Source organism: Tachyglossus aculeatus, chromosome 2 (assembly GCF_015852505.1).
Source record: "Tachyglossus aculeatus isolate mTacAcu1 chromosome 2, mTacAcu1.pri, whole genome shotgun sequence".
NCBI classification, from domain to species: domain Eukaryota; kingdom Metazoa; phylum Chordata; class Mammalia; order Monotremata; family Tachyglossidae; genus Tachyglossus; species Tachyglossus aculeatus.
This window is the reverse complement of record NC_052067.1, coordinates 223,712-250,442: the sequence shown is the minus strand read 5'-3', so window position 1 is coordinate 250,442 and position 26,731 is coordinate 223,712. Positions and strand designations below refer to the sequence as shown.

The 26,731-nt window shown below is 53.7% G+C and overlaps 2 protein-coding genes across 3 annotated transcripts; both read right to left on the bottom strand.

Annotated features, from left to right (window-relative positions):
* Nucleotides 1–1,520: 1,520 nt before the first annotated feature.
* LOC119949047 (pituitary tumor-transforming gene 1 protein-interacting protein-like) lies at nt 1,521–10,766 on the bottom strand. 2 transcript variants are annotated; one of them, XM_038770547.1, is made up of 6 exons: nt 10,557–10,766; nt 8,200–8,253; nt 5,687–5,739; nt 4,282–4,390; nt 3,147–3,240; nt 1,521–2,252 (listed from the first exon to the last, which is right to left on the bottom strand). In XM_038770547.1, exons 1-6 carry the CDS (start codon nt 10,732–10,734, stop codon nt 2,189–2,191), a joined length of 552 nt encoding a protein of 183 aa, XP_038626475.1. In that variant the 5' UTR covers nt 10,735–10,766; the 3' UTR covers nt 1,521–2,188. The 2 variants fall into 2 exon arrangements, with proteins under 2 accessions (XP_038626475.1, XP_038626476.1); XM_038770548.1 differs by lacking the exon at nt 8,200–8,253.
* Nucleotides 10,767–16,401: 5,635 nt separating this feature from the next.
* On the bottom strand, nt 16,402–18,373 carry CLDN12 (claudin 12). The gene is made up of 2 exons (XM_038769214.1): nt 18,339–18,373; nt 16,402–18,004 (listed from the first exon to the last, which is right to left on the bottom strand). The coding sequence occupies exon 2, from the start codon at nt 17,953–17,955 to the stop codon at nt 17,215–17,217; it is 741 nt and encodes a 246-aa protein (XP_038625142.1). The 5' UTR covers nt 17,956–18,004; nt 18,339–18,373; the 3' UTR covers nt 16,402–17,214.
* Nucleotides 18,374–26,731: the final 8,358 nt, after the last annotated feature.

Sequence of the window (26,731 nt, the reverse complement as noted above, 5' to 3'; positions counted from 1 at the left end):
GGGACGGAGGGGGCGCCCCGCACGGGTCGGAGCGGCGGCAGGAGGAGGGGCAGGGGCGGCAGGAGGAGAGCAGGAGGAGGCCGGACGCCGCCCTCCGGGGCCCAGCACTGGTGCAGCCCTTCGTCCGCCGGGGCCCGGCCCAGCTCGGCCCGCCCCGCCGTCGCTCCGGCGCTCCGGGCGCCCCCTCGCTGTGCGCAGTCGCAGCGTGCGCGCCCCCTGGCGGACAGGGGACACCCCGCCCAGCCCGCCCCCTCCGCTCCTCTGCCGCCGCTCACCCCCTCCCCGTTAGGCCTCCTTCTCTCCCGTCCCGCCGTCGACCCCGGGCCCACTTCCTCCCCCGGGCCCGGAATGCCCCCAAGCCCTCTGCCCATCCGCCAAGCTAGCTCTCTTCCTCCCTGAGAGCTCGCCTCCTCCAGGAGGCCTTCCCACACTGAGCCCCCTCCTTCCTCTCCCCCTCGTCCTCCTCTCCACCCCCCCGCCTTACCTCCTTCCCTTCCCCACAGCACCTGTATAGATGTATATATGTTTGTACATACTTATTACTCTATTTATTTATTTCTTTTAAGCGCTCAATAAATACAATTGATTGATTGATTCCTCTCCTCCTCATCCCCCTCTCTATTCCCCCATCTTACCTCCTTCCCTTCCCCACAGCACCTGTATATATGTATGTTTGTACATATTTATTACTCTATTTTAAGCGCTCAATAAACACGATTGATTCCTCTCCCCCACGTCCCCCTCTCCATCCCCCACATCTTACCTCCTCCCCTTCCCCACAGCACCCATATATATGTATATACGTTTGTACATGTTTATTACTCTATTTATTTATTTTACTTGTACATATCTATTCTATTTATTTTATTTTGTTAGTGTGTTTGGTTTTGTTCTCTGTCTCCCCCTTTTAGACTGTGAGCCCGCTGTTGGGTAGGGACCGTCTCTATATGTTGCCAACTTGTACTTCCCAAGTGCTTAGTACAGTGCTCTGCACACAGTAAGCACTCAATAAATACGATTGATTGAGGCCTGGGGCCACGGGAGGGAGGGAGAGTGTCAGGGTCCCACGGGCGGGACGAGGCCGTCTGGGGGCCCGAGCGGGCCGGCGGCGCGCAGGGCTGGGCCACTGTCTTCAAGCCGAGGGTACGGACTCCGGTTGATGCGGAGGCTGACGGGCAGCCACCGCAGGGTTTCAAGGAGTGGAGATGTGGACTAACTTTGTAGGAAAGTCAGCCGGGCTGGAGAGGGAAGTAGCGATTGGAGGAGGGAAGAGACGGGAGGCAGGGAGGTCGGCCAGGAGTTTAATGGAGAAGCAGCGTGGCTCAGGGCAAAGAGCCCAGGCTTGGGAGTCAGAGGTCACGGGTTCTAATCCCGGCTCCGCCGCTTCTCAGCTGTGTGACTTTGGGCGAGTCACTTCACTTCTCTGGGCCTCAGTTACCTCATCTGGAAAATGGGGATAAAGACTGTGAGCCCCACATGGGACAACCTGATTACCTTGTATCCACCCCCCAGTGCTTGGCACATGGTAAGCACTTAACAAAAGCCATTATTAGTATTATATTATTATCCACTGCCCTCTCTGCTTCCCTCCCTGGGCTGCTAATGAGCAGACGGTGGGAAGGGTTGCTCAGGAGAAGAGGAGGCTTCCAGGAAAAATTTCACAAGCCAGATCAGTTTCTAGGGGATGGCTGAGTCCTGCCCTCAGATCTGGGGTGCAGGGGGAAGAGGACTGGGCTGGGGATGACTGGCAGGGCTGTAGCAATCGGGGGAGCTGAGCTGTGGGGATAAGGGGGGAATCTGTGCTTTCCTCAAGGACACTGGAGAGCAGCCAGACCCAAGGGTCCCTGTCCCATCGGGGTGTTGCGGGTCTGTGGGACTCCACCTTCCTCTCCCCTTCACTAGAGGCTGGAGTTGTGGTGACTGCCCCTTCCCCCGGAATGGCCCGTCACTGTGGCTCCACGCTGACCATCCCAGGGATGGTTACATTGGACTCGACGAGACAGCTGGGTTTTGGGCTTCCTTTTCGGGGAGGACCAGGTAGAAAGGAAATGTCCACACACCAGCCCAAAGCCCAAGTGGAAGGAAAGCAGAGTGACCATTGGGAATTGGGTGGGGGGAGGTTCCTGTCCCAGAAGCAGCCTCGGCAGACAGCACTTGCTCGATGACCTCTCCACCGCAAGGCACGCCTCTAGGACAAGCTGGAGAAGCCCTGGTAGTGGCTCCTGATGAAGATGATGTTTGAACAGTTACACCTAGAGTAAAACAGCTCAGTAAGGCGCGATTCCACTCATGTCTTGCCCACTTCCCTCCCTGGACGCCCAGTGTGACTGCTCTGATCAGGGCCCTTCCCAGCGCCTCTAACAGCTTCGAGTGACAGGGGCAGTGAGTACAGTGCACATTAAGAGATCACAGATAATTGGGAGGGAGTGATGGTTGGGGATCTCAGGGCACAGCTGGGGCTTCAGGGAAGGGCCCCGTGGACAGGGAGCCAGAAGAGTGCAGGCCTAGTCCAGCAGCCCTAGAATGACCAGCCTGGTTCCACCCCCATGGAGGTCCATAACCCCATTTAGCCTCCTCCTCCACCAATGTGACCATCCAGCTGCTCCCTGGAAGCAAACTGGGCCGCCAAATTGACTGCCTTCTCTAGCTCCGCTGGGCCTAGGGAGGAAGGAGGGGGAAGTGCAGGAGGAGAAAGAAAGGTCTTGAATAATCCACAAACTGGATAATCAGTCTCTGAGCCAGGAGACTGGAACTGAGAATCCCAGCCACCGGCACCATGCCGCCACGGTCCTCCTCCTGGAAGCACCCCCACCCCACCCGCCCCCACATCTTCCAACTGCCATCCAGGGGCAGGAAACGGAGGCCTGGAGCCCCAGATCCGGGTGGCGGGGCAAGAAACGGAGGCCAGCATCCCCGGATTTGAGTCAGGGAGGAGGTGGGGGTGGCAGGGAGACCTTAGATAATTACATAGAGTGGGAATAAAAGAAGACTTCCAGCTACAAGTGGTGACAATGGTGAGTGGAGTGGACAGTGCGATACAGCTGGGAGGTGGGTTTAGAGGAAACAGGAAAAACGAGCTGGGGTGGAGGGGCGCAGGACAGGAGGGGCAGGGTGGGCAGGAGGAGCTCCTGGAGTTGGCCACTCACTTTCTACAGCACAGGCAGAAACAGCACAGGAGCAGGGCCAGCAGGAGGGTTCCTCCGACACAGGCCGCAATGATGACCAACACTCCCAAGCTAACTGTTAGAGAAAACCAGAGAGACACTGGACACCGGGAAACTGAGTGACCAGGCTAGCGAGCGCAGGGCGATTCTGCTTTAGGAATTGCTGCCCCTTTGGGGGAGGAGCAGGCAGAGAGAAAATGTCCACACAACCACCCAAAGACCCCGCTCTAGACCTTAAGCTCGTTAGGGGTAGGGAATGTGTCTGTTTATTGTTGTACTGTACTCTCCCCACCACTTAGTACAGTGCTCTGCACACAGTAGGTGCTCAGTAAATACGAATGAATGAATGAATGAGTGGAGTGGGGCATTGGCATAAGGGAGAGGGGCTTTCCTTCTCCCCCTCCCCCTAGGCAGGGCCTGCTCAGCCCCTCTGGCAGCCTTCACCATTGAATGAAATCCTCAGGGTCCTATAGACTGTAAGGTCACTATGGACAGGGAACGTGTCTATCAACTCTGTTATCTTGCACTTTCTCAACTGCTTAGTACAGTGCTGTACACATTCATTCAATCGTATTGATTGAGCGCTTACTTTGTGCAGAGCACTGTACTAATCAATCAATCAATCGTATTTATTGAGCGCTTACTGTGTGCAGAGCACTGTACTAAGCGCTTGGGAAGTACAAGTCAGCAACATATACAGACGGTCCCTACCCAACAACGGGCTCACAGTCTAGAAGAGGGAAAGCGCTCAATAAATAGGATTGATTGATTGACTACAGCCTGGGTCACGGCCCAATATCGCAGTGGGAATCGGGGTGGGTGGGAGGGGAAGGGCAGAGGATGAGGCAGAGTTGGGTGGGGGGCTTGAAGACTGTGAGCCCACTGTTGGGTAGGGACTGTCTCTATATGTTGCCAACTTGTACTTCCCAAGTGCTTAGTACAGTGCTCTGCACACAGTAAGCGCTCAATAAATACGATTGATTGATTGATTGATTGAAGTAGGCAATGGGGTTCCCAGGCCCAGGGAGGGCCTTGAAAATGAGCCGGATCCATCAGCCTGGCACCCCAGGGAGGACCGGACCTGACCAGACCAGACCCTAGGCCCATGGGGACTCACCCCAGCAGACACTCCAGTAGGACTTGGGGAGGGCACAGGTGGAGGATGGTGAGATGAAGGCCGTCACGGGGTGGTCCAGACACTTGCGGTTCGAGCTGCACCACAGGCACTGCAGAGGGAAGGAGAGAGGCGGGGCAGGGAGGGGAGGGAAAGACGGGGTTCATTCACATCATCGAGCCCAAGCCCCCTGCGGCCCGGGGTGGAGCTGGGATCCGAGGAGACTGGCTGGGGGCAGGCTCGGCTTCCTCCTCTCCGGCCCAGGTCCACTGCTAGACCCTGGCTCGGTAACCCCAGGCAGCCCCATCCCCTCCTACCCATCAGAGCCCAGACCCAACATTCTCCGAGCGAGCATGGCCCGCCCCACCTCCTCCTCAGAGCAAAATGATCTGTCCGCCTGTCCGGCACCGTAGTCATCATCCCTGCTGGCTGAGCCCCTCTAATGTAGGCAGAGTGCTGTCCTCGGGGCTCTGGGAGCACAGAATAAAGTCCAATAATTGGTCCCTGCCCTCGAGCAGGGTACACTTTCACCAGAGAAGCTCAGCCAGGGAGGACCTCCTGGTGGAGGTGGCACCATGTTGGGGGTGGGTGGGCGGGCACATGATGTTAGAGGTTAAGAAAGAGGTAGAGCTGGGGAGGCATTCAGTCAATCATTTATTCAATCATATTTATTGAGCGCTTACTGTGATGCTTATATAGAGACGATCCCTACCCAACAACGGCCTCATAGTCTAGAAGGGGCAGATTTGTGAGCCGTCTGGGCAGAGGCGGTAGGTTAAGCCGCAGACCCTAAAGGCTGAGCTCTGGCTGGGCAGAGCACATGGAGCGGCATGGAGCGGCATGGAGGGGCACAGCGTGGCACGGAGCTGTAGGAGTCATTCATTCATTCATTCAATCGTATTTATTGAGCGCTTACTGTGTGCAGAGCACTGTACTAAGCACTTGGGAAGTACAAATTTGCAACATATAGAGACGGTCCCTACCCAACAGCGGGCTCACAGTCTAGAAGATGGCCCCGGGCCTGGATTTCCACCAGCAGCATTCACAGTGCCGGCCAGTGTGGGGGCCCACGGCCAGGCCGTGCTGGGGTGAGGGGGGCCAACGGCGTTCGGGGGGCAGAGGAGGATGTCCAGGGGTGGGCTAGCTTGTGGCAGGAACAGCCGGTGCCCAGAATCCACAGAGGTGGAGGATGGCTTGGGCTGGGGGGTGAGGGGACGTCTGTCCACCTAGCTTGGTGTCCACTCTCCTCTCATTCAGTCTATCCCCCGGACTGTCTCTCTCCGTCTGTCCTCAGGCCTCCAAAGTCCCACCCGGCCCAGCCCCGAGCCCTGGTCCCAACCCCGAGGCCCAACCCCACCCCCAAGCCCCGCTCCCAGCCCCAGCCCCGGCTCCAGACACGGGCACTGACCGAGGAGCTGCTCAGGCACTGGTAGCAGGAGGTGTTGGAGAAGTCAGCACAGGCTGGGAACAGGGAGAAGGGGCAGAAAGGTGGTTACAGAGGTGATGAGGAAGGATATCTGCACCTAACCTGTGGACGCCTGTCCCAGCACTTAGCACAGGGCCCTGCGCAATGAACAGCAGGTGCACAGTAAATACCCTCCTAGTACTGGAGCAGCGTGGAAAGAGCACAGGCCTGGGAAACAGAGGACCTGGGTTCTAATCCCACCTCTGCTACTTGTCTGCTGGAAGAAATGGGGCAAATCATTTCACTTCTCTGGGCCTGTTTCATCATCATCTTTAAAATGGGGATTCAATTCCTGTTCTCCCTCCACTTACAGTGTGGGTCGGGGCTTTGTTCAGCCTGATTTGTCACCCTTTTTTAATGTAATATTTTTAATGATATCTGTTAAGCACTTACTTTATGTCAAGCCCAAGCAGATACAAATTTATCAGGTTAGACAGTCCCTGTCCCACATGGGGCTCACAGTCTAAGTAGGAGAGAGGAAGATTTAATCCCCACTTTACAGTTGAGGAAACTCTTCTCCCACTCCCTTCTGCGTCCTCTGACTTGCTCCCTTTATTCATTCCCCCTCCCGGCCTCTCCTTCTTGCCAAGTCCAACGGCTCCTACTCTATCCTAATGCTCCTCGACCTCTCAGCTGCCTTCGACACGGTGGACCACCCACTTCTCCTCAACACGCTATCCAACCTTGGCTTCACAGACTCTGTCCTCTCCTGGTTCTCCTCTTATCTCTCCGGTGTTCATTCTCAGTCTCCTTTGCGGACTCCTCCTCCCCCTCCCACCCCCTTACCGTAGGGGTTCCTAAAGAGTCAGTTCTTGGTCCCCTTCTGTTCTCTATCTACACTCACTCCCTTGGTAAACTCATTCGCTCCCACGGCTTCAACTATCCTCTCCATTCATTCATTCAATCGTATTTATTGAGCGCTTACTGTGTGCAGAGCACTAAGCTAAGCGCTTGGGAAGTACAAGTTGGCAACATACAGAGACGGTCCCTACCCAACAGTGGGCTCACAGTCTAGAAGAGTGGGCTCACAGTCTAGAAGAGAAGCAGCGTGGCGCAATGGAAAGAGCTTGGGCTTTGGAGTCAGAGGTCATGGGTTCAAATCCCGACTCCACCAATTGTCAGCTGTGTGACTTTGGGCAAGTCACTTCCCTTCTCTGGGCCTCAGTTACCGCATCTGTAAAATGGGGATTAAGACTGTGAGCCCCTGCATGGGACAACCTGATCACCTTGTAACCTCCCCAGCGCTTAGTACAGTGCTTTACACATAGTAAGCACTTAATAAATGCCATCGTTATTATTATCTCTATGCTGATGACAACCAAATCTACATCTCGGCCCTTGCTCTCTCTCCCTCCCTTCAGGCTCTCCTCCTGCCTTCAGGACATCTCCATCTGGATGTCTGCCTGCCATCTAAAACTCAGTATGTCCAAGACTGAACTCCTTATCTTCTCTCCCAAACCCTGCCCTTTCCCTGACTTTCCCGTCACTGTAGACGGCACTACCATCCTTCCCGTCTCACAAGCCCGTAACCTTGGCGTCATCCTCGACTCCGCTCTCTCGTTCACCCCACACATTCAATCCGTCACCAAAACCTGCCGGTCTCACCTCCACAACATCGCTAAGATCCGCCCTTTCCTTTCCATCCAAACCGCTACCTTGCTGGTTCAATCTCTCATCCTATCCCAACTGGATTACTGCATCGGCCTCCTCTCTGATCGCCCATCCTCCTGTCTCTCCCCACTTCAGTCTATACTTCACTATGCTGCCCGGATCATCTCTGTGCAGAAACGCTCTGGGCATGTCACTCCCCTCCTCAAAAATCTCCAGGGGCCGCCTGTCAACCTATGCATCAAGCAAAAACTCCTCCCCCTGGGCTTCAAGGCTGTCCATCACCTCGCCCCCTCCTACCTCACCTCCCTTCACTCCTTCTACAGCCCAGCCCGCACCCTGTGCTCCTCTGCCACTAACCTCCTCACTGTACCTCATTCTCGCCTGTCCCGCCATCGACCCCCGGCCCATGTCCTTCCCCTGGCCTGGAATGCCCTGCTTAGTGCAGCACTCCACACACAGTAAGTGCTCATTAAGAAAGATTAATTGATTACTATTGTTGTTGTTCTCCACGGGAAGCAGTGTTCCCTATTGGATAGAGCCAGACGCCTGGGAGTCAGAGGACCTGGGACCCTGGGCAACTCACTTCACTTCTCTGTGCTTCAGTTACCTCATCTGTAAAATGGGGATTAAGATTATGAGCCCTACATAGGGTAGGGATTGTGCCCAACCTGATTAATTTGCACCTACCCCAGCGCTTCCCCTCTCAGCATCACACCTGGAGAGTTTCCAGTACTCTATCAGTCTCGGTTACGGGAGGTAGAGTCCGGCAGGGGCCTTCCCATTCCATTCCTAGCTTGGGCAGTGGCTAGCGAGTGGCAGGCCATCCGCTACAAGTCAAAACTCACTTGTTCTGGGCAGCAGCAGCATGGGAGAGATTCCAGGGTGGAGACTCAAGTTTACTGTGTGGAAGAAGGCAATGGTAAAACCCTTCTGGATTTTTATCAAGAAAACTCTACGGATACACCACCACTACGAGAACGACTGGAGATGGAAGTGGGGCGTTCTGGGAGAGAGGTGTCCACGGAGTCGCTATGGATCGTAGACAACTCCACAGCATAAGACAAGCCAAGACCTCAGCACTTGTCACATGGTAAGTGCCTATCAAGAAATCAATCAATAAATACGACTGAGTGAATGAATGACTGTAATAAAACTTTTTTAAAAAATGCCATTTAAAAAAGTTTTATTACAGTCATTCATTCACTTAATCGTATTTATTGAGCATCTACTGTGTGCAGAGCACTGTACTAAGCGCTTGGGAAAGTACAATACAGAAATAAAGAGAGACGATCTCTGCCCCACAACAAGCTCACAGCCTAGAGGGAGGGGAGAGAGACCTCCATACCGATACACAGACAGCAGCAGCCGCTGCCAGGGAACCAAAGGCGGTGCCGAGGGTTTGGTAGCGTTTAGCACAGTGCCTGGCACATAATAATAATAATAATGTTGGTATTTGATAAGCGCTTACTAATGTGCCAAACACTGTTCTAAGCGATGGGTAGATACAAGGTAATCAGGTTGTCCCACGGGGGGCTCACAGTCTTAATCGCCATTTTACAGATGAGGGAACTGAGGCCCAGAGATAATAATAATGGCATTTGTTAAGCGCTTACTATGTGCAAAGCACTGTTCTAAGCGCTGGGGAGGTTACAAGGTAATCAGTTTGTCCCACGGGGGGTTCACAGTCTCAATCCCCATTTTACAGAGGTGGTAACTGAGGCCCAGAGAAGCGAAGTGATTTGTCCAAAGTCACACGGCCGACAAGTGGCGGAGCCGGGATTTGAACCCATGACTTCCGACTCCAAAGCCCATGCTCTTTTCACTGAGCCACGCTGCTTGTCTCTTCCCTTCTAGACTGTGAGCCCGCTGCTGGGTAGGGACTGTCTCTATTTCTTGCCGAATTACACTTTCCGAGAGTTTAGAGAGAGGTTAAGTGACTTGCCCAAAGTCACACAGCTGACAAGTAGCAGGGCCGGGATTTGAACCCATCCGACTCCAAAGCCCGGGCTCTTACCACTGAGCCACGCTGCTCCTCTGGTAAGTAGAGAATCAATCAATCGTATTCATTGAGCACTTACTGTGTGCAGAGCACTGTACTAAGCGCTTGGGAAGTACAAGTTGGCAACATATAGAGACAGTCCCTACCCAACAGTGGGCTCACAGTCTAAAAGAAGCAGCGTGGCTCAGTGGAAAGAGCCCGGGCTGTGGAGTCAGGGGTCATGGGTTCGAATCCCAGCTCTGCCACATGTCTGCTGTGTGACCTTGGGCAAGTCACTTAACTTCTCTGAGCCTCAGTTCCCTCATATCCGTAAAACGGGGATTAAGACCGTGAGCCCCACGTGGGACAACCTGATCACCTTGTATTCCCCCCCAGCGCTTAGAACAGTGCTTTGCGCATAGTAAGCGCTTAACAAATGCCATCATTATTATTATTAGAGAAGTAGTACATAGTACTGCTACATAGGAAGTGGCACATAGTAAGCGCTTAGGCCAATACCATAATTACTATCATTCGGGGGCGCCGGCTTCGTGCGTTCCCGAATGAGGGCCCTGACGACCCCCTAAGCCTGACCCCCGTCCCCGACGACCCCCTAAGCCTGACCCCCGTCCCCGACGACCCCCTAACCCTGACGCCCGGCGGCCCCCTAACCCTGACCCCCGGCCCCGACAACCCCCTAACCCTGACCCCCGGCCCCGACGACCCCCTAAGCCTGACCCCCGGCCCCGACGACCCCTGACCCTGACCCCCGACGACCCCCTAAGCCTGACCCCCGGCCCCGACAACCCCCCTAACCCTGACCCCCGGCCCCGACGACCCCTGACCCTGACCCCCGACGACCCCCTAAGCCTGACCCCCGGCCCCGACGACCCCCCCTAACCCTGACCCCCGGCCCCGACGACCCCTTAACCCTGACCCTGACCCCCGGCCTGACGACCCCCTAAGCCTGACCCCCGGCCCCGACGACCCCCTAAGCCTGACCCCTGACGACCCCCGAAGCCTGACCCCCGGCCCCGACGACCCCCTAACCCTGACCCCCGCCCCCGACAGCCCCCTAACCCTGACCCCCGGCCCGACGACCCCCTAAGCCTGACCCCCGGCCCTGACGACCCCCTAACCCTGACCCCTGACGACCCCCTGACCCTGACCCCGGGCCCCGACGACCCCCTTACCCTGCCCCCCGGGCCCCGACGACCCCCTTACCCTGCCCCCCGGCCCCGACGACCTCCTGTCCCGGTGCCTGAAGGCCCTTGGCCTGGGTGGGCCGCGCGGGTCCTGCCCCGGCCCTGGCCCCGACGAGGAGGAGGAGGAGGAGGACAAGGGGAAGGAAGAAGGAGAAGGTGTGGAGGCGGCTCCGGGCGGCTCGGGCCCCCCGCTGCATGGCGGCCCGTGGCTTGGGCGGCCAGTTTCGATTCCCGGAGCGGCGCAGCGAGGGCGGGGCGGGGCGGGGCGGGGCGGGGGAGGGGACGGCGCGAGCATTCCGTTTATTTTGTAAATGGCTTTGGTTTTGCTGTCTGTCGTCTCCCCCTTCTCGACCGTGAGCCCGCCGTTGGGGAGGGACCGTCTCTAGATGTTGCCGACTTGGACTTCCCAAGCGCTTAGTCCAGTGCTCTGCACACAGTGAGCGCTCAGTAGGTAACGATTAATGAATGACTGACGGGCGGGGGGGACGCGCCCGTCCCGACACAACGCGCAGGCGCATTTACTATTTTATTTATTTTATTTGGTTAATGTTTTGTTTTGTTGTCTGTCGTCTCCCCCTTCTAGACTGGGAGCCCGCTGTTGGGTAGGGGCCGTCTCTCTATGTTGCCAACTTGGACTTCCCAAGCGCTTAGTCCAGTGCTCTGCACACAGTAAGCGCTCAATAAATACGACTGAATGAATGAACGAGGGGCGGGGGGGACGCGCCCGTCCAGACACAACGCGCAGGCGCATTTACTATCCTATTTATTTTATTTGGTTAATCAATCAATCGTATTTATTGAACGCTTACTGTGTGCAGAGCACTGGACTAAGCGCTTGGGAAGTAATGTTTTGTTTTGTTGTCTGTCGTCTCCCCCTTCTAGACCGTGAGCCCGCCGTTGGGTAGGGACCGTCTCTAGATGTTGCCGACTTGGACTTCCCAAGCGCTTAGTCCAGTGCTCTGCACACAGTAAGCGCTCAATAAATACGATTGAATGAATGAATGAGGGGCGGGGCGGGGGGGGGACTGAAGGAGCCCTGAGAGGGCGGGCACGCGCCCGTCCAGACACAACGCGCAGGCGCATTTACGATTCTATTTATTTTATTTTGTTAATGTTTTGTTGTCTGTCGTCTCCCCCTTCTAGACTGTGAGCCCGCTGTTGGGTAGGGACCGTCTCTAGATGTTGCCAACTTGTACTTCACAAGTGCTTAGTACAGTGCTCTGCACACAGTAAGCACTCAATAAATATCAACCTACGCATCAGGCAGAAACTCCTCCCCCTGGGCTTCCAGGCTGTCCCTCCATCCCCTCGCCCCCTCCTACCTCCCGTCCCTTCTGTCCTTCTCCAGCCCAGCCCGCACCCTCCGCTCCTCTGCCACCGCTCATCTCCTCACCGTTAGGCCTCGTTCTCGCCTGTCCCGCCGCCGACCCCCGGCCCACGTCATCCCCCGGGCCTGGAATGCCCTCTAGCTCTCTTCCTCCCTTCAAGGCCCTGCTGAGAGCACACCTCCTCCAGGAGGCCTTCCCAGACTGAGCCCCCTCCTTCCTCTCCCCCTCCTCCCCCTCCCCCCCGCCTTACCTCCTTCCCTTCCCCACAGCACCTGTATATATGTATATATGTTTGCACGTATTTATTACTCTATCTATTTTACTTGTACATATTCTATTTATTTTATTTTGTTAATATGTTTTGTTTTGTTCTCTGTCTCCCCATTCTAGACTGTGAGCCCACTGTTGGGTAGGGACCGTCTCTATATGTTGCCAACTTGTACTTCCCAAGCGCTTAGTACAGTGCTCTGCACACAGTAAGCGCTCAATAAATACGATTGATTGTACTCTCTCAAGCACTTAGTACCGCACTCTGCAAACAGGAAGCACTCAGTAAATACCATGGATTGATTTTTTCGCCGATGACACCCACCTGTATCTCACTAGCTCCCTTACAGCTAGTCCCTCCCTCCCCCGTCCCCCATCCCCCCCAGCTCCGCACAGGGTAGCCGCCCAGCACAACACCCAGCTCAGGGTAGGGACCCAATGTCATCGTAGCCGCCAATTAATCGCTCCACCTTTAAAGCCTTATTGAAGGCACATCTCCTCCAAGAGCCTAGTGGACAGAGCGCACAGGTCTGAGAGTCAGAAGGTCAAGGGTGAGAAGTGAGAAGCAGCGTGACTCAGTGGAAAGAGCATGGGCTTTGGAGTCTGAGGTCAGGGGTTCAAATCCTGTCTCCGCCACTTGTCAGCTGTGTGACTTTGGGCAAGTCACTTAGCTTCTCTGTGCCTCAATTCCCTCATCTGCAAAATGGCGATTAAGGCTGTAAGGCCCTGGTGGGACAACCTGATCACCTTGTAACCTTCCCATCGTTTAGAATGGTGCTATGCACGTAGTAAGCGCTTAATAAATGCCACCATTATTATTATTATTATTATTATTATTATTGTTAAGGATTCTAATCCCAGCTCCACCACTTGTCTGCTATGAGACCTTGGGCAAGTCACTTCACTTCTCTGTGCCTCAATTACCTCATCTGTAAAATGGGGATTGAGACTGTGAGCCCCACATGGGACAGGGACTGTGTCCAATTCAGCGCTTAGAACAGTGCTTTGCACATAGTAAGCCCTTAATAAATGCCATTATTATTATTATTAACTCCATTTGCTTATATCCACCCCAGCGCTTAGTACAGTGCTTAGCCCAAAGTAAGTGCTCAACAAATACCATCATTATTATTATCTACCCCGGTGCTTAGTATAGTGCCTGGTACCTAGGAAGCACTTAATATAATTATTTCCTCTTTTCCCACTCCCTTCTGCTTCAACCTGACTTGCTCTCTTTATTCACCCCTTTCTCAGCCCCACAGCATTTATATACAAATCCATAATTTTTTTATTTGTATTACTGTCTGCCTCCCCCTCTAGACTGTGAGCTCGCTGTAGGCAGGGAATGTGTCTACCACTTCTGTTATATTTTACCCTCCCAAGCACGTAGTACAGTGTTCTGCACATGGTAAGAGCCTCAACACATTATCTGACCTTGGCTTCACAGACTCCGTCCTCTCCTGGTTCTCCTCTTATCTCTCCGGTCGTTCTTTCTCAGTCTCTTTTGCAGGCTCCTCCTCCCCCTCCCATCCTCTTACTGTGGGGGTTCCCCAAGGTTCAGTGCTTGGTCCCCTTCTGTTCTCAATCTACACTCACTCCCTTGGTGACCTCATTCGCTCCCACGGCTTCAACTATCACCTCTACGCTGATGACACCCAGATCTACATCTCTGCCCCTGCTCTCTCCCCCTCCCTCCAGGCTCGCATCTCCTCCTGCCTTCAGGACATCTCCATCTGGATGTCCGCCCGCCACCTAAAGCTCAACATGTCGAAGACTGAGCTCCTTGTCTTCCCTCCCAAACCTTGTCCTCTCCCTGACTTTCCCATCTCTGTTGACGGCACTACCATCCTTCCCGTCTCACAAGCCCGCAACCTTGGTGTCATCCTCGACTCCGCTCTCTCATTCACCCCTCACATCCAAGCCGTCACCAAAACCTGCCGGTCTCAGCTCCGCAACATTGCCAAGATCCGCCCTTTCCTCTCCATCCAAACCGCTACCCTGCTCATTCAAGCTCTCATCCTATCCCGTCTGGACTACTGCACCAGCCTTCTCTCTGATCTCCCATCCTCGTGTCTCTCTCCACTTCAATCCATACTTCATGCTGCTGCCCGGATTATCTTTGTCCAGAAACGCTCTGGACATATTACTCCCCTCCTCAAAAACCTCCAATGGCTACCGATCAATCTGCGCATCAAGCAGAAACTCCTCACCCTGGGCTTCAAGGCTGTCCATCACCTCGCCCCCTCCTACCTCACCTCCCTTCTCTCCTTCTACTGCCCAGCCCGCACCCTCCGCTCCTCCACCACTAATCTCCTCACTGTACCTCGCTCTCGCCTGTCCCGCCATCGACCCCCGGCCCACGTCATCCCCCGGGCCTGGAATGCCCTCCCTCTGCCCATCCGCCAAGCTAGCTCTCTTCCTCCCTTCAAGGCCCTGCTGAGAGCTCACCTCCTCCAGGAGGCCTTCCCAGACTGAGCCCCTTCTTTCCTCTCCCCCTCGTCCCCCTCTCCATCCCCCAGTCTTACCTCCTTCCCTTCCCCACAGCACCTGTATATATGTATATATGGCTGTACATATTTATTACTCTATTTATTTATTTATTTATTTATTTTACTTGTACATTTCTATCCTACTTATTTTATTTTGTTGGTATGTTTGGTTCTGTTCTCTGTCTCCCCCTTTTAGACTGTGAGCCCACTGTTGGGTAGGGACTGTCTCTGTGTGATGCCAATTTGTACTTCCCAAGCGCTTAGTACAGTGCTCTGCACATAGTAAGCGCTCAATAAATACGATTGATTGATTGATTGATTGATTGATTGATTGATGTGCTGAAGACAGTGACCGCTGCATTCCCTGCCCCACCAGAGGCTGAGCCGCTAAGCAAATCCCTTGGCGTGGCAAAGCCCCACCCTGGGTTCTGATAGAGGCCGGCCAGCCAGCAGACAAACTAGCCAGCCAACTCTTCTTTCATTCAATCCAATCCGTCACCAAATCCTGCCAGTCTCACCTTCACATCCCCAAGATCCACCCTTTCCTCTCCATCCAAACCGCTACCACGTTAGTACAATCTCTCATCCTATCCCGACTGGATTACTGCATCAGCCTCCTTTCTGACCTCCCAACCTCCTGCCTCTCCCCACTTCAGTCCATACTTCACTCTGCACCCTGGATTATCTTTCTATAGAAATGTTCCGGGGATGTCAGTCCCCTCCTCACAAATCTCCTATCAACCTCCATATCACACAAAAACTCCTCACTATTGGCTTCCAAGCTCTCCATCACCTTGCCGTTTCTTACCTCACCTCCCTTGTCTCCTTCTACAACCCAGCCCGCACACTCTGGTGCTAACCTTCCCATTGTGCCTCCATCTCACCTGTCTTGCCGTCAAACCCTGGCCCGCATCCTACCTGTGTCCTGGAATGCCCTTCCTCCTCAAATCTGCCAATCACTCTTCCCCCTTTCAAAGCCTTACTGAAGGTGCATCTCCTCCAAGAGGCCTTCCCAGATTCAGTCCACTCTTCCCCCCTCCCTACTGCATAACCTCGACTCGCTCCCTTTGCTCCCCCCACCACAGCACTTATGTGTATATCTATAATTGTAGTTATTTATATTGATGCCTGTTTACTTGTTTTGATGTCCGCCCACAACCAGCACACAGTCTAGCTGCGGGGAGACAGACATCAAAACAAATAAACAGAATTACTGATCTATACATAAGTGCTGTGGGGCTGGGGTGGGGGGGATTTGAGGGGGGAAGGCACTCCAGGCCAGAGGCAGGACATGGGCCAGGGGTCGGCAGTGAGACAGGCGAGATCAATAATAACAATGATAGCATTTATTAAGCGCTTACTATGGGCCAAGCACTGTTCTAAGCGCTGGGGAGGTTACAAGGTGATGAGGCTGTCCCACGGGGGGGCTCACAGTCTTAATCCCCATTTTACAGATGAGGGAACTGAGGCCCAGAGAAGTGAAGTGACTTGCCCAAAGTCACACAGCTGACAAGTGGCGGAGCCGGGATCTGAACCCACGACCTCTGATTCCAAGGCCCGTGCTCTTTCCACTGAGTCACGCTGCTTCTCAAGGCACAGTGGGGTTAGCACAGGAGGAGCGACGTATATGGGTTGTGTTGTAGGAGAGAAGCGAGGTGAGGTAGGAGGGGGCAAGGTGATGGAGGATTTTAAAGCAGTGACCCACTTCCCATATGGCACTGCTGCCGCCTCCAGAACATAAACCCCCACCTGTGGAATACATTTAGTTTGAAGAAAAGCATTCTCGGGAGAAAACACTTTTATTGAACCAAAAAAAAACTCTCACAAGAAAAGATCCATCAGCAAACAGTGCACAAAGTGGAGCCTAAAGTGGATCAGAGAGCCAACAAGTTTGCAAAAATCCCTCCTTCACATTCACACACTCGGGCATACTTGCTCCGTCTCTCACTTTTCTAAAAATGGTATTTGTTAAATGCTTACTACGTGCCAAACACCATACTGAATGCTGGACTGTCTCACATACACACTCAAATGCACCATGGTACACTGACACAGTCACACACCTACATGTACACACACATGCACACAAGCACAGACACGCACACCATAGGGTCCAGCACAGCCGGAGCCAGGCCCTCCTCCCCTGCTGTTCTGGAGCCAGCTCCACCTCCCCGGCAGACCTGGAGCCAAGTAGGTGGGCACGTTTGGGCTGATCCTTGGGCTCTGCCAGCGGCAAGGGGAGATGGTGGCGAGGAGGAAACCACCGGCTCCAAAGAGAGTCAGGTTTCAGGGGCCAGGGGTCTGGCGGGAAGGGGATGAGGAGTCCCAGGGGGCAGGGCGTGAAAGGGGGCAGGGAGTGGGTGGCTTGGGGTCAGTCAAGGACCACCTCCCAAACCGGCCTCAGCGACTGCTCCCAGTCAGCCCAGCCTGACCCTTCCAGACTCAGCCAATCGGATCTGCATGGAGGTGGAAGCTGCCTCTCCGGGGCTAGGGAAAGAGAACCGGCGCAGGTAGGGTCGGAGCTGGGCGGGAGGGAGTCGAACGGGATGTCCGGGAGAGTCCAGAGCCCGGGAACCCTCGCTCCAAGCCGGGCTTAGGTTGCACGTGAGACCACGGGAATGTCGATCTCGATGGCTGACAGCCGGGACCGGGACGAGTAGGGCTGGGCATAGGTGTGGGCGCCGGGCGCGTGCGGGTGCGGGTACAGTGGCTGCCACAAGGACGGGGGTGGCACCCTGCAGGCACAATACCACACGAGCAGCAGAAGGGCGGTGAGGAACAGGCCGCCCGCGCTGGCCACCGCCACGTACACGGCGTAGTCGAAAGAGAACACGGGCTCGTACTGCCGGTTCAGTCGGGCCGTGTGGAAGACCACCCAGATGGATGGGGCGAGGCTCAGGGCGCCTGCCAGCAGGAAGAGCAGACCGGCCACCAAGTGGCAGCCCGCGCTGTTGATGAGGCAGCGGGCCCGCTGGATGCTGGGCGGACTGGGGCGGAAGGCCGTGCCGCCCATCCCTACCAGCCCCAGCAGGAGCGCTCCCATGGCCACCAGCCCGCTGGTGGGGAGGGCCAGCTGCAGCACGCGCAGGTCCAGCTGGTCCACGGACACGTACCAGGACGGATCATACATGAGGCAGTCGCGGGCGCCGTCCTGGCGCGCGCATTTCACCCACAGCCCCGTGTACACAGTCAGGTTGCGCTCGTTCCTGTTGAAGGTGATCAGCCTCAGCCGCCTCCAGTTGGGCAGCAGCATGGCGGCAAACAGCCCGGCCAGCGAGGCCACGCCGCAGAGGAAGGAGAGCACTGTGGCCGCATGGACGTCCCGACATCCCATGGCGGACAGGGAGGGTGGGCGGGCCGTCGACAGAAGCTGGGCCGGAGAGCTGTGGACAAAACACGGACGTCAAGCTCAGGGTCGTGAGCAGCTTCTGGTCAGAGGGGCCCCGTGGAGACCGACGTTCTACCCCGACACATGCCGGCCGCCTCCCTGAGACGGGTGCCCGACCACTCGGGTTTGGTGTTAATCCACTCCCTCGCTGAAGAATGCAAATGTCCGCCCCTCATCTCTAAGGGGTGATGGCCGGGAGGCTGGGGAGCAGAGTCATCCCTTATAGCGTCCTTCTGGTCCCAAGGGCCTACGCCCAATTCCCCGCTCCGTCCCCACTCTACCGGCTTTCGGCCACAAGGACCCTCTCAGCATCCCCAGGACTGACTTACCTGCTGGGTGACCTTGGGCAAGTCACTTCACTTCCCTGGGCTTCAGTTTCCTCATCTGTAAAACGTTCTCCCTCCTGAGCCCCACGGGGGACAGGGACTGTATCCGACCTGAAGATCTTGTCTCTCTCCCAGCACTTAGTACAGTGTTTGGCACCTGGTAAGGGCTTAACAAATTCCACAATTTATTATTATTATTACTACGATTAATAGGTATTATTATAATTGTTCATTCACTCAATCTGATTAAACACTGTGTGCAGAGCATTGTACTATGTACTTGGGAAAGTACAGTACAACAATAAAGAAGGACAATCTCTGCCCACAATGAGCTCAAAGTTTGGGGCGGGGGCAGACATCAATATAAATATATGAAATGACAAATACATACATAAGTGCTGGGGGGCTGGGAGAAGAGGAAGAGCAAAGGGAGCAAGTCAGAGAGATGCAGAAGGGAGTGGGAGATGAGGAAAAGTGGGGCTTAGTCTCCTCGGGGGTCACGTAACTGTTGTTATTATTATGTATCTATTGTTACACTGTAGTAATAATAATAATAATGGCATTTATTAAGCACTTACTATGTGCAAAACACTGTTCTAAGCGCTGGGGAGGTTACGAGGTGATGAGGTTTTCCCACGGGGGGCTCACAGTCAATCCCCATTTAACAGATGAGGGAACTGGTGCCCAGAGAAGTGAAGTAACTTGCTCGAAGTCACACAGCTGACAAGTGGTGGAGCCGGGATTTGAACCCATGACCTCTGACTCCAAAGCCCGGGCTCCTTCCCCTGAGCCACGCTGCTTCTACTCTCCCAAGCACTTAGTACAGTGCTCTGCACAGTAAGCGCTCAAGAAATATGACTGAATGACTATTATTGTTCCTGGATGCAGTCTGGGCCAAAACACAGCACTAGCCCACTGGGAAAAACAGAGTAAAGGTCAGGCAAATGGGGAAGGGAGCCCAACCCCAAGGCCTCCTGAACCGCTTAGGGTGCGGAAGCACAATGGTCAAGGTTTGGTTTTGTTCTCTGTCTCCCCCTTCTAGACTGTGAGCCCACTGTTGGGTAGGGGCTGTCTCTATATGTTGCCAACTTGTACTTCCCAAGCACTTAGTACAGCGCTCTGCACACAGTAAGCGCTCAATAAATATGATTGATTGATTGATTTGCCCCTTCTCTCTAAGCCTGCTTGATCACCTCTGGGTGTGCTTGATTAACTCAAGGCAAGCACTTCACTAACACAACTTCTTCCTATTCTTTGGTCTTCTGAAAGGAGCAGCATATAACCCGAAGACAAGATGAAGCTACTGATCTAATCAGGCCCCCTGGCCCTACTGTTCAGTGGGATTTAATCACCCAGAGAATTCATTCATTCATTCATTCATTGATATTTATTGAGCACTTACTGTGTGTACAGCACTGTACTAAGCACTTGGGAGAGTACAATATAATAAAAAACAGACACATTTCCTGCCCACAAGGAGGGATCTAGGGAAATGCCCCGGGCCTGGAATGCCCTCCCTCTGCCCATCTGCCAAGCTAGCTCTCTTCCTCCCTTCAAGGCCCTACTGAGAGCTCACCTCCTCCAGGAGGCCTTCCCAGACTGAGCCCCTTCCTTCCTCTCCCCCTCGTCCCCCTCTCAATCCCCCCCATCTTACCTCCTTCCCTTCCCCTAACCCCCTTCTCCTCAACACGTTATCTGACCTTGGCTTCACAGACTCCGTCCTCTCCTGGTTCTCCTCTTATCTCTCAGGTCGTTCTTTCTCAGTCTCTTTTGCAGGCTCCTCCTCCCCCTCCCATCCTCTTACTGTGGGGGTTCCCCAAGGTTCAGTGCTTGGTCCCCTTCTGTTCTCAATCTACACTCACTCCCTTGGTGACCTCATTCGCTCCCACGGCTTCAACTATCACCTCTACGCTGATGACACCCAGATCTACATCTCTGCCCCTGCTCTCTCCCCCTCCCTCCAGGCTCGCATCTCCTCCTGCCTTCAGGACATCTCCATCTGGATGTCCGCCCGCCACCTAAAGCTCAACATGTCGAAGACTGAGCTCCTTGTCTTCCCTCCCAAACCTTGTCCTCTCCCTGACTTTCCCATCTCTGTTGACGGCACTACCATCCTTCCCGTCTCACAAGCCCGCAACCTTGGTGTCATCCTCGACTCCGCTCTCTCATTCACCCCTCACATCCAAGCCGTCACCAAAACCTGCCGGTCTCAGCTCCGCAACATTGCCAAGATCCGCCCTTTCCTCTCCATCCAAACCGCTACCCTGCTCATTCAAGCTCTCATCCTATCCCGTCTGGACTACTGCACTAGCCTTCTCTCTGATCTCCCATCCTCGTGTCTCTCTCCACTTCAATCCATACTTCATGCTGCTGCCCGGATTATCTTTGTCCAGAAACGCTCTGGACATATCACTCCCCTCCTCAAAAACCTCCAATGGCTACCGATCAATCTGCGCATCAGGCAGAAACTCCTCACCCTGGGCTTCAAGGCTGTCCATCACCTCGCCCCCTCCTACCTCACCTCCCTTCTCTCCTTCTACTGCCCAGCCCGCACCCTCCGCTCCTCCACCACTAATCTCCTCACTGTACCTCGCTCTCGCCTGTCCCGCCATCGACCCCCGGCCCACGTCATCCCCCGGGCCTGGAATGCCCCCAATCCCTCTGCCCATCCGCCAAGCTAGCTCTCTTCCTCCCTTCAAGGCCCTGCTGAGAGCTCACCTCCTCCAGGAGGCCTTCCCAGACTGAGCCCCTTCTTTCCTCTCCCCGTCGTCCCCCTCTCCATCCCCGTCTTACCTCCTTCCCTTCCCCACAGCACCTGTATATATGTATATATGGTTGTACATATTTATTACTCTATTTATTTATTTATTTATTTATTTTACTTGTACATTTCTATCCTACTTATTTTATTTTGTTGGTATGTTTGGTTCTGTTCTCTGTCTCCCCCTTTTAGACTGTGAGCCCACTGTTGGGTAGGGACTGTCTCTATGTGATGCCAATTTGTACTTCCCAAGCGCTTAGTACAGTGCTCTGCACATAGTAAGCGCTCAATAAATACGATTGATTGATTGATTGATTACCTCCTTCCCTTCCCCACAGCACCTGTATATATGTATATATGTTTGTACATATTTATTACTCTATTTATTTATTTATTTATCTTACTTGTACATATCTATTCTATTTATTTTATTTTGTTGGTATGTTTGGTTTTGTTCTCTGTCTCCCCCTTCTAGACTGTGAGCCCGCTGTTGGGTAGGGACTGTCTCTATGTGTTGCCGACTTGTACTTCCCAAGCGCTTAGTACAGTGCTCTGCACAAAGTAAGTGCTCAATAAATACGATTGATTGATTGATTGATTGGCTTATTGCTGCCTATACTATTTATCCTGTATTGTTCCCTTCTGAATAATTTCAATGCTGTACCAACTATATATAAAGAAGCAGTGTGGTTCAGTGGAAAGAGCCTGGGCTTGGGAGTCAGAGGTTGTGGGTTCTAATCCCAGCTCCGCCACTTGTCTGCTGTGGGACCTTGGGCAAGTCACTTCACTTCTCTGGGCCTCAGTTCCCTCATCTCTAAAATGGGGATTAGGACTGTGAGCTCCATATGGGACAACGTGATCACCTTGTATTTCCCCCGCCCCCAGCGCTTAGAACAGTGCTTTGCACATAGTAAGACAGTGCTTTTCACATAGTAAGCGCTTAAATGCCATCATTATATAAAGAAACTCTGGATTACTTTGAGTTGAACTGGCCCTGACTAACAGAGGAAACTCTGCCCATCACCCACCACTCCCTACTAGTGCTAGAAGAAGCGCCAGTAGTAATAAACTTGTCTCTAACATACCGGCTTAAACACAGCGCAGGTTCCATGAGGCTTTTCTTACATAAGGGCCAAAAGAATAATTACCTCTAACCCCGCAACCCCAACGGGACCCGACTGGCCCTGGGCCTCAGCTGGCCTGGCTGACCCCAAGACACCCCTCCTTGGAAAGGGAGGGCCAAGGACCATTCCCTGCCCCCCGCTCTCTCCCTCCAACCCTGATGAACAAATAGATGTTTTCAACTCCACCCTCTCTACTCAACTCACTCGCTCCCCTATCCCTTCGTCGCTTTCGCAATGCTTAGTACAGTGCTCTGCACACAGTAAGCGCTCAATAAATACGATTGATTGATTTTGCACCACTAACCCACAGCCTCCACTGTCCGCATCCTCCACTCTTAAGCTCGAGCCGCCGACGCTGCTGATGGAAATCTACACACCAGGCCAAACTTGTCCACTTTAAGTTTATCCATTTTTGCCTTAACTCTGCCCTCTCCTCTGCCCGGCATAACTATTTCTCTTCTCTTATTGACAACAATTCTCAACACCCTTGTCAGTTGTTCCAGACATTTAACTCCCTCCTCAGACCCCCTGTCCCTCCCCCATCCCTCCCCATCAACCATCTGGCCACCTACTTCATTAGGAAAATTAACACCATCAGGTCTGGGCTCCCCAAAATCAGCCCTCCCCCTCCTCCATCCCCCCTCCTCTCAGCCCCCTTTTCAACTTTTCCATCCTTCCCAGCAGTATCTTCCAAGGAATCTCCTCCCTCCTCTCAAGTGCCACCCTCTCCACCTGCGCATCAGACCCCATTCCCTCACACCTTATAAAATCTCTTGGCTCCTCCCATCTCCCCTTCTTAACATATCTTCAACTGCTCACTCTCTAATGGCTTCTTCCCCTCTGCCTTCAAACATGCCTACGTCTCCCCCATCCTAAAAAAACCCTCCCCTGCCCCCACAGACCCCGCCGGTTATCTCCTCATCTCCCTCCTACCCTTCCTTTCCAAACTCCCGGAGCAAGTCATCTACACTGGTTGCCTCAAATTCCTCTCCTCCAGCTCTCTTCTGTACCCCCTTCCAATCTGGCTTCCGTCCCCTCCACTCCACTGAACCGCCCTTTCAAAGGTCACCAATGACATCCTTCCTGCCAAATCCAACGACTCCTACTCCATCCTAATTCTACTCGACCTTTCAGCTGCCTCTGACACTGTGGACCATGCCCTCCTCCTCAACACGTTATCCAACCTTGTCTTCCCTGACTCCGTCCTCTCTTGGTTCTCCTCTTATCCCTCTGGCCATTCATTCTCAGTCTCTTTCACGGCTCCTCCTCCCCTTCCCATCCCCTAACTGCAGGGGTTCCTCAAGGGTCAGTTCTTGGTCCCCTTCTATTCTCCATCCACACTCACTCCCTTGGTGAACTCACTTGCTCCCTCAGCTTCAACTATCATCTCTATGCAGATGACACCCAAATCTGTATCTCCTCCCCTGTTCTCTCTCCCTCCCTCCAGGCTCACATCTCCTCGTGCCTTCAGGACATCTCTAATTGGATGTCCTCCTTTCACCTAAAACTCACATGTCCAAGACTGTGCTCCTTATCTTCCCTCCAAAACCCTGTCCTCTCCCTGACTTTCCCATCACTGTGGATGGCAAAAACCATCCTTCCCTCCTCACAAGCCTGCAACTTTGGTGTCATCCTTGACCTCACTCTCTCATTCACCCATCCAATCCATCACCTTCATAACATCGCCAAGATCCACCCTTTCCTCTCCATCCAAAGCGCTGCCACGTTAGTACAACTCCTAGAACGAGTCGTCTACACCTGCTGCCTCAAATTCCTCAACACCAACTCTCTCCTTGACCCCCTCCAATCTGGCTTCCGTCCCCTACACTCCACCAAAACTGCCCTCTCAAAGGTCACCAATGACCTCCTTCTTGCCAAATCCAATGGCGCCTACTCTATCCTAATCCTCCTCGACCTCTCAGCTGCCTTCGACACTGTGGACCAACCCCTTCTCCTCAACACGCTATCCAACCTTGGCTGCACAGACTCCATCCTCTCCTGGTTCTCCTCTTATATCTCTGGCCGTTCATTCTCAGTCTCCTTTGCCAGCTCCTCCTCTCCCTCCCACCCCCTTACTGTAGGGGTTCCTCAAGGGTCAGTTCTTGGTCCCCTTCTGTTCTCTATCTACACTCACTCCCTTGGTAAACTCATTCGCTCCCACGGCTTCAACTATCATCTCTACGCTGATGACATCCAAATCTACATCTCTGCCCCTGTTCTCTCTCCCTCCCTCCAGGCTCGTGTCTCCTCCTGCCTTCACATCTCCATCTGGATGTCTGCCCACCATCTAAAACTCAATATATCCAAGACTGAACTCTTTATCTTCCCTCCCAAACCCTGCCCTCTCCCTGACTTTCCTGTCACTGTAGACAGCACTACCATCCTTCCCATCTCACAAGCCCACAACCTTGGCGTCATCCTCGACTCCGCTATCTTGTTCACCCCACACATCCAATCCGTCACCAAAATCTGCCGGTCTCACCTCCACAACATCGCCAAGATCCACCCTTTCCTCTCCATCCGAACCGCTACCTTGCTGGTTCAATCTCTCATCCTATCCCGATGATTACTGCATCAGCCTCCTGTCCTGTCCTCCTGTCTCTCCCCACTTCAGTCTATACTTCACTCTGCTGTCCGGATCATCTTTGTGCAGAAACACTCTGGGCATGTTACTCCCCTTCTCAGAAATCTCCAGTGGCTGCCTGTCAACCTACAAATCAAGCAGAAACTCCTCACTCTCGGCTTCAAGGCTGTCCATCACCTCACACCTTCCTACCTCACCTCCCTTCTCTCCTTCTACAGCCCAGCCTGCACCCTACACTCCTCTGCCGCTACTAACCTCCTCACTGTACCTCATTCTTGCCCGTCTCACCGTCGACCCCCAGCCCACGTCCTTCCCCTGGCCTGTAATGCCCTCCCTCCACGCATCCGCCAAGCTAGCTCTCTTCCTCCCTTCAAAGCCCTACTGAGAGCTCACCTCCTCCAGGAGGCCTTCCCAGATTGAGCCCCCCTTTTTCTCTTCTCCCCATCCCACCCGCCCTACCTCCTTCCCCTCCCCACAGCACTTGTATATTTGTACAGATTGATTACTCTATTTTACTTTTACATATTTACTATTCTATTTATTTTGTTAATGATGTGCATATAGCTTTAATTCTATTTGTTCTGACGACTTTGCCACCTGTCTACATGTTTTGTTTTGTTGTCTGTCTCCCCCTTCTAGACTATGAGCCCGTTGTTGGGTGGGGACCGTCTCTATATGTTGCCGACTTGTACTTCCCAAGCGTTTTTGTACAGTGCTCTGCACACAGTAAGCGCTCAATAAATACGAATGAATGAATGAATGAACTGGCGGAGCCGAGATTAGAACCCATGACCTCTGACTCCAAAGCCCGTGCTCTTTCCACTGAGTTACGCTGCTTCCCTGCACTGGGGGCCTTGGCTGACACCGGCCAAAGCCCACTGGGACCGGGACTTCTGGCTCGGCTGGAGGCGGAAAAGGAAACCGTGCGGTCCAGGTGCCGGACAAAACCCCCGGAGTCCCGACAAGCCCCCAGCGTCCAAGGCCCTGCTGAGGGTGGAGCCATCATGGCTTAGAAACTACAGCCCAGGCCTGGGAGTCAGAAGGTCATGGGTTCTAATCCCACTATGCCATTTGTCTGCTCTGTGTGACCTTGGACAAGTCAATTCGCTTCTCTGTCTCTCAGTTCCCTCAAATGGGGATTAAGACTGTGAGCCCTATGTGGGACAGGGACTTTGTCTAACCCGATTCTCTTGTATTATCATCATCATCAATCGTATTTATTGAGCGCTTACTGTGTGCAGAGCACTGTACTAAGCGCTTGGGAAGTACAAGTTGGCAACATATAGAGACAGTCCCTACCCAACAGTGGGCTCATCTATCCCGGTGCTTAGAACAGTGCCTGGCACAGAGTAAGCGCTTAACAAATACCATTCCTTCTCCAGCCCAGCCCACACCCTCTGCTCCTCTGCCGCTAACCTCCTCACTGTGCCTCGTTCTTGCCTGTCCCGCTGTCGACCCCTGGCCCACGTCCTCCCCCTGGCCTGGAATGCCCTCCCTCCCCACATGCGCCAAGCTAGCTCTCTTCCTCCCTTCAAAGTCCTACTGAGAGCTCACCTCCTCCAGGAGGCCTTCCCACACTGAGCCCCCTCCTTCCTCTCCCCCTCCCCACCCCCCGCCCTACCTTCTTCCCCTCCCCACAGCACCTGTACGTATGTTTGTACAGATTTATTACTCTATTTATTTTACTTGTACATATTTACTATTCTATTTATTTTATTTTGTTAATATATTTTGTTTTGTTGTCTGTCTCCCCCTTCTAGACTGTGAGCCCATTGTTGGGTAGGGACCGTCTCTATATGTTGCCAACTTGTACTTCCCAAGCGCTTAGTACAGTGCTCTGCACACAGTAAGCGCTCAATAAATACGATTGAATGAATAAATATTGATGATGATGGTATTTGTTAAGCACTTACTCTGTGCCAAGCAT